Source organism: Phocoena phocoena, chromosome 8 (genome assembly GCF_963924675.1).
Source record: "Phocoena phocoena chromosome 8, mPhoPho1.1, whole genome shotgun sequence".
Classification (NCBI taxonomy): Eukaryota; Metazoa; Chordata; class Mammalia; order Artiodactyla; family Phocoenidae; genus Phocoena; species Phocoena phocoena.
In genome coordinates, this window is record NC_089226.1 from 95043504 (window position 1) to 95050723 (window position 7220).

General features: G+C 60.9%; 1 protein-coding gene across 1 annotated transcript; it reads right to left on the minus strand.

The window, feature by feature from the left end:
• Positions 1-2869: 2869 nt before the first annotated feature.
• On the minus strand, positions 2870-5947 carry TP53I11 (tumor protein p53 inducible protein 11). The gene is made up of 6 exons (XM_065882636.1): positions 5819-5947; positions 5136-5194; positions 4892-4940; positions 4555-4651; positions 3450-3551; positions 2870-3003 (listed from the first exon to the last, which is right to left on the minus strand). The coding sequence occupies exons 1-6, from the start codon at positions 5945-5947 to the stop codon at positions 2870-2872; spliced, it is 570 nt and encodes a 189-aa protein (XP_065738708.1).
• Positions 5948-7220: the final 1273 nt, after the last annotated feature.

Here is a 7220-nt window from a genome sequence, read left to right on the forward strand (position 1 = left end):
CAAGGTAAGAAGAGCCGGGCATCAGGCACCACCTCCTCCGGGCCCCCGAGAAGAAAGGCTGGTCGTTGAGGAACACCTGGGGGAGGCGGGTTTGAGGGCAGATGTAAGACCCTAATCCCCAAGGGCTCTCCAGAAAGGGGCCAAGGAGCCCCGATCTGCCCCCGCTGACCACCTTCTGGGGCCGGAAAGGGGAAGCAGGCGTCTCTGCTCTGTAGCATTAACGCAGGCTGGTAGCTATTTGCAAGGCTCCCAGCGGCCGTTCTCGGGGGCACGAGAAGGCAAAGGCCAGCAGCCACAGCCCCTGATAGGTGCAGATGGCAATTTGGGGGCTGCTGGGGGAGGCGGGAGGGTAGGAAGTCTCTGTGCTGAGACTTCCTGACCCTGCTGACAGGCCAGGTGCCAGGGGAGACCTTGCACTTGGTCACATACCCTGCCCGGCACCGAAGGCCACCTTCCCTGCTTAGTGGCTGGGCACTGGGGCCCCTCCCCAGCCTCCCTTGTCCCCTCTCTCCTCTCCATGCCTAAGGGGCCCAGACAGGATCCCCCAAACCGGCCGAGGCCCAGCACCCCCATCTCCCTAGAAGCCCCCTCTTCCCCTCCCCGGTGGGTCCTATGTCGAAAGTCTATTTTGAAAACTCTAAGTGTTCCTTGCGGTAGGTAGCAGAGCTAATTTATCAAGTTTATTTCCTGTGAGCCTCCCTTTTTTATATTCTATATCAAGAGGAGTTTTTGTAATATAAAGCAGGACGCCCACACTGATGGTTTTGCACTGGTTTTTGTGACTGTTTCTTACAAAAAGAGAAAGGAACGAAGAATAAATAGTGACCGTGAGGAAAGGTGGTCTTGGTTTGGGGGCGGGGTGGGGAAGCTGGGCCGAGGCAGGAGGCTGGCAAGTGAACCGGGGAAGGGGCATTCTGGGTTCTCCCAAACCTTTAGGAGGGACAGAGCCAGGACAGCATCGTCCCAGCAGGCCCACATTACCAGCCCCTGGGACAAGGTCCTGCCACCCTCCCTCAGCTTGGCTGGCTCAGCCCCCGCGGACGCCCGGCACAAAGCCCGGCTCCAGCGCCCGGACGTCCCCCTGCCCTGCTAGCCTCCCGGGGGAAATCTATCCAACAAGCCCAGCGGTCATTAGGACAGACCATCCACCGCTTGGCGGCATGCTAGCCAGGCCTCATAGAGCATGGGTCAGCTCAGAGGACATGCCTTGGCTTGGGGGCACTGCCCACCAGCCAGGACCACTTCCCAAAGGCTGCCGTGGCTCTGGGCCTGCCCGGGGCTCGGCGGTTGGGGGCAGGATTCTGCAAAGAGGCACGAACTTCAGCCTCGAGAGACGGAGGCCAGGAGAGGACGGCCCCTCCTTAGTGTCTAGCCTCCCTTCCGCTCGGCCGAGGTTACCAGCAGCACAGCCTTGGGCGCCCAACCCGCTGGGCCTCTCTCCTCGGCTGTGTTAACAGCGGCGGTGCCGTGCTCCGCTGGGCACAGGCCGTGTCCCTGGACGTGTGGCTGCAGGGACAGCTGGGCATGGGGGAGGGCAGCGAGGCCCAGCGTGGGCAGGGCCCGGGCCCAGGGCGCGGCAGCCAGAGCTGGGCCGCACCTAAGGACCAACCATCGCGCCCCCTAAACACCCTCTTCCAAGACGGGAAGCAAGTCTGGGGCCGGGGCTGCTTCTCTCCACATCTGTCCCCAGGACATGGGGGCTGCCATTCCTGGGGTGCCGGAGGGAAGGGGGGGCGTCGGGTAAAGGACTCACGGGGGGCACACAGGCTGCTGGGCCTGCAGGGGTCTTCATCTCTGAGGGAGCCAGCTGTCGGCCTCTTCCAGGGCATCTGATGGGGGCTGGGCATGAGAGGAGGCGGCTTGCTGAAATATTTCTAATTTTTGCCCCTGCTGAGCTTGAAGAGCACCCAGTCCTACCCAGCCGGGCCCCAGAGGCACCCCAGGCCAGAGGGCAGCACCCTGGGGAGGGGGGGGAGGGTGGATAAGGGGGCTGAGCCAGGTGTACCTCGGACCCTGGAGGACATGCCAAGTGATGAAGACATGCTTCTCTCTCTTCCTCAACCACAAACCCCGTCACTTACAGGTGGCCGCCATCTGGGGTTACCCGGGTGTCCATCTGTCAGGGCCGGCCTGTGGCTGAGGCCCTTGGCAGCCTCTGGACCCAGGCCAGTTGGGAGAGGGGGCATCTAGGGGCCTTCAGGAGCTGCGTGGAGGCAGAGCAGCCAAGAGCGAGGCCCGAGGAGAGGCTGTGGCTGAGGACAAGGCCCTGCTACCTGCAGCCCACCTCACAGAAGGCGGAAGGGGAGGTGCCAGGGGTCAAAGGCGGACCCCTGCCTGCCAGCCCGCAGCGGCGCTGTGTGTTTAGGGGGCAGAGGGTCCCCTACATGTGGAGAGCGCCCGCATGGAAGGGAAGGGGCCCGGGGTCAAATTCTAAGGTTTTCCAGGCATGGGCAGAAGCCAAGTTCAGCTGCTTGGGCACTAGACTGGCTGGGGGCCTGGGGGAGAGCAAGGAGGCGGTCCACAGCCTCTCAAGAAAGAAGGGTCTTGTGACAGAGGGGCAGGAGCCTGGCCTTGGCCGGATGCCTGTGGCTCAGGCTCTTCCTCGCGCATCTGTCCAGGGGATCCAGAGGCCGAGACACCCATGAACAGGAGGCGTCACCGTGTGGGGGGAAGGATGGGGTACAGAGGCTCCATCCCTCCCCAAACCTGAGGGCCCAGGAGATCACAGCGTTCGGGGAGTGCCCAGGAGGAGAGGAAGGCGGCCACTCCTGCCTGCCTGGGGCAGGGTCCTTCCTGCCTTCTGGAACCAAAGGGAAACCGAGGTCCCCAGGCCTCCCTGCCCCAGAGGGGCCCCTGGCCCGGCGGGCGGCTACACTTTCTTGGGTTTTCGGCCGACTTGGTAATAGTAGTAAACGCTGATGGCGACAAAAAGGAGGCGGCTGGCCAGGAGCAGCAGGATCCCTAGGGACACGAGGCCCGTCTCGGCGAGTGTGGCAGTGACCACTGTGGGAGAGAGAGGCCGGGGGGGACACAGGTCAGAGGTGGGGATAGCCCTTACCCCAGCACGGGATGCCATGGGCCTCAGGGTGGCTGCCTGACTGACCCCCGCCCTGAGCTGGGGCATCCTATCAGCTGCCCAACCACAGCAGGTATGGGGGGCGATCATATGGGCAGAACTGGTTGTGTGCCATCACACCTGTGCTGGGTCCACAAACGAGCAGTGGATTGTGGGTGCACGGGCATGTATGCAGGAGGATACAGGCACCTACCAGCTGCGTGAGCACAGGTGTGCAGGTGTACAGGTCAACCCAGCCACACGAGTCCCTCCCCCTCGCACAGGTTTTCATCGCTTCCCAGAAAACAAGTGGCAAGAGTTCGGAGGCCAGGGGCCAAGCTGCCCGCACCCTGTACCCCATCAGCTTCCCCATCACTGCCCACCTCCGACTCACCCAAGAACTGGACCGAGAAGTAGCAGGCTTCGGTGAGCAGGGTCCATCGGATGATGACCTTCTCAGCCGTGTAGAGAGCGTTCCACATGATCAGGGAGATGCCTGGGGTGGGGGGCAAAGAGGGGAGTGGGGGGCGGAGTAGCCTGATCCACCTGCCCCCTTGGGGGACGGGCAGGGGGCCTGGTGCTCCACCCTTTGACAAAGTAGCCAGGATCCCGGACATGCCCTGCCCCCACTCCCACTGCTCAAATTAAAACTCCTCCGTCATCCAACCTGACCCATAACCCGTAACACTAGCTCTCCCATTGCGTGGCTGAAGGGCCTGAAGCTGCCCCAGTCCCCACCCCCCAACCCCACCCCAGAGCTACTGGCACTGGCCCTTGAAGGTCAAGTAGAAGTGCAATTGGCACAAGGCTGGGGAAACTGCGTTGCAAAGTCGTGGAGGCCTTCTGAAACGGGGGCCTCAGGAGGTGCGGCTGGGGTCCGGGGCCCACCGTGGGATGTCGGGGAGGGAGGTTTGGAAGGCAGGCTGGATGCACCCCACAGATGACCCTGAATATCAGAGACCTGAAGGAGCTGGGACTTCAGTCTGCGGGTAATAGGGAGCCATAGAATGTTTTGGAGAAGAGGAGGGACACCCCCAGTGCTGGGTTTTAAATGCTGTCATTTAGCTTCCTAACAGGCACTGCTGCGTGTGACTCAGGTTGGAGAGGAAACAGAAGTGGTTCAAATGGGCGGTCCAAGGGCGAGGGTTTTACAGACACTGTTGATTTTGCCTCCTCCTCTGGGCTGTGAGGCCCTGGAGGGCGGAGCCTGGGCCTCTTTCATTTCTCTACCCCAATGCCTAGGTGGTGCACTGCACACAGCAGGCACTCAATAAGTGCTTTGTCCCAGATGATGCTAAGGACAGTCCCAATCCCCTGGGGACAGTCTACCAGTTGCCACAAGATGGCAGCACACACCCAGCAGAGACAGACTTGTTGGCCGAAGCGTGGGTTCTGAGAAGGGGAGCCCCTGCACAAAGAAGGCTCCCCATGTTCCCTCGGCCCCTGTGGGTCCCTCGGCTGCCTATCACCTCCCCAGAGTCTGCCCCAGCAATACTCACTGAGGAGGGCGCCGCCATAGAGGCGGATGGGGGTCTTGCTGGTCACCTGCACTCCATCAAAGACTGCATCGTAGAGCTGGTCAGGAAAGGTGAGGGCCTGCGGACAGCGGGCAGGAGGCTCAGGGTGAGGGGCTCTCTGTGGAAACTTCCCCTGGACATCTCCTTCCTTTCCCCAGTAGCAGTCCAGGATCAGGACACTAACTGCCCCCGACCCCTCCCTTCCAGGACAGAAGATCTGAGTTTCCAGTGACAAGGAGTTGGGACCACGGACCACAGGAGCTAGGATGCTCCAGGGCAGGGGAGGGGGCCAGGTCCCAGGGGAGGGGCAGGGACTCACCATGATGGCAATGCCAGAGAAGAGCACAGCAGAGACAAGCTGCCAGACCCTGGGGAGGCGTGGAGAGGAAGGTCAGAGCCACCCCAGGCCCCGCAGAACCCTTCCCTCTCCAGCCAAGACGCCCAGGGATGGCTGGTCTGGGGGAGGGAATTTGACGGGATGGAACCAAAGACAAGAGTACACAGGGACAAGGCTGATGAGCCCCTCCCCCAGCCCTGTCCCCCACCAAACTCGTAATGCTCACCTGAGGCCCAAAGGCTCCCGAACAGCAAACTTCATCTCATTGCCCAAGACCTGGCTGATCTGTGGACACAGAGGGGTCAGAGGCAACCAGGCTGAAGGCAGCTCTGCCTGCCCAGTCTACTCACCCCCTCCCAGAGGCCCCTGGATGCCCAGGTGGCTCTGCTTAGCCAAAGGGTCACCCAGGCTGGGAGGGTCACACTGAGGCACACCCTCTCTTCCTCCTCTTGACACCGGGGCTTATGGGAAGCTGAAAATACAGTGGCTGAGGATGAAAGCTCAGAGGTCTGCCAGATGTGGGCTTGAAGGCTGGCTCTGCCACTTATTGGTGTGGCCCTGGGGAAGTCCTTAACCTCTCTGAGTCTCAGTTTCCTCATCTGTAAAATGGGTTAATAACTGACCCTACATCTCCCAGGGTAAATAATGCTTATAAAGTAGCTGGTGCCATAAGAAGCAAATAATAAGGACTCAACTAATTCTAACGACCCATTTTCGTTACTGCTACATTCCTCCGACATATCCATCAGACTTCTAGAAAATATGAGCTAAATCTGGAGGCTCCCTGCAGCTGTCATGGGTCTCAGCTATTCTCCCCAAACAGTGGGCCAGATCTGCCTCCCCAAATTGGTGCTCGGAGGCAGACCCCCATGTGGCTGGTTCGAGGCCCCTCCGCCGAGCTCCGCCCACCTTGGAGCGGTGGACCTCCCCGTCGTCATCCTCCCCGCCCACGCCAAGGATCTTCCGGGTCTTCAGGCGGCTCACGAGGTCCGTCTGGCTGTGCTTCTTCATGAGAGGTGGGGGCTGCTTGGCTGCCATCTTGTCCTGGAGCCCGGCGTCTGTAGGAGGGCTGCAGGGAGACACCAGCCTCAGCCACGGGTCCTGCCCAGCTTCCAGATCTCAGAGGGCAGCCAGACCCCAGCCCAGGGCCTGGGGAGGCCTCCCCGTCAACCTGGGGCAGCAGGTGGACACTGGAGGAGGAATCTGAGGGTCCAGGTGCAGTACTGGGCTCCCTAACCACCCGACTGTGTGATTAAAAGGGTCAAGTCACTGCCCTCTCCTGGCCTCAGCTTCCTCATCTGTAAAATGTGTTAGGGCAGATGGTCCTAAGGCCTTCCAGCTCCGCCAGCCCGTCTGGCCTAAGTGGATGTGGCACACCCCAGACGACCAGGCCGGAGGGAGCCTTACAGACAGCCCTGGAGGAGGTATAGGCCCAGGACAAGGCACTCAGGCCTGGATAGACTGTACCCAAAGGTTCCTGGGGGGAGGGGGTAAACTGGGGCCTGGGTCAGCCTTGCCAGAAGAGGCAAGGGTCTACCCAAGCCTGGGTAGGGCTCCTGAGTTCTGGAGTCCAGGCCGCCACTGAACTTTTGCCCAGACAATTCCTCTGCCCAGCAATCTCTCCCACCCACCCTGCCAGACATCCTCCCTCTAACCTGCCAGCGCTGAAAACAAGGGGAGGGGGTGACCCCAGGACCCAACTGAGCCAGAGGAGGGATGGCCAGGAGAGTTGGCAGGGCTGTGGCAGCAGTTCGGGCCTTGCCCCTCCCTGCTCTCCCCTCACCCCCTCCAGGTCTGCCCACGATCCTTGATGGCCCCCAACCTCCAGCCTCCCCTCAGCTCCACCTCAGACCAGCTCTTGAGCACCTACTGTGTGCCGGGCAGTGGAGACGCTGATGTGAGTTGAGTGGCCGTCCTCACCTTCAGTCAGCACAAAATCTATGTGGAGGAGACAACAGTGTAAACCAAAGTGAGGTAAAGGTTTCCAGAAGCTGGCCCTGAGTGGGCTCCCGTGATCTTGCCGCCCTGCAAGATGGGTACTATTTACACCCATTCTACAGATGAGAAAACCAAGTTCAATGAGGCTCGATAGAAGACCGGGTTGAAAAATGGTAGTACCCCCACCCTATCACGTGCTGCACCAGTGCTGGGTGCCTCCCATATCCCTGCACCTCTTTCCCACCCACAGCTACTCTCCAGCAAGGCAGGAAAACCACCCCTGATAACAGACAAGGCTCAGAAGTTGCCTGTCCCTCAACCAAGGACCTGAGGTGGGCTTGCTGGACCCCCCCCACCCCGACCAGGCATCAGA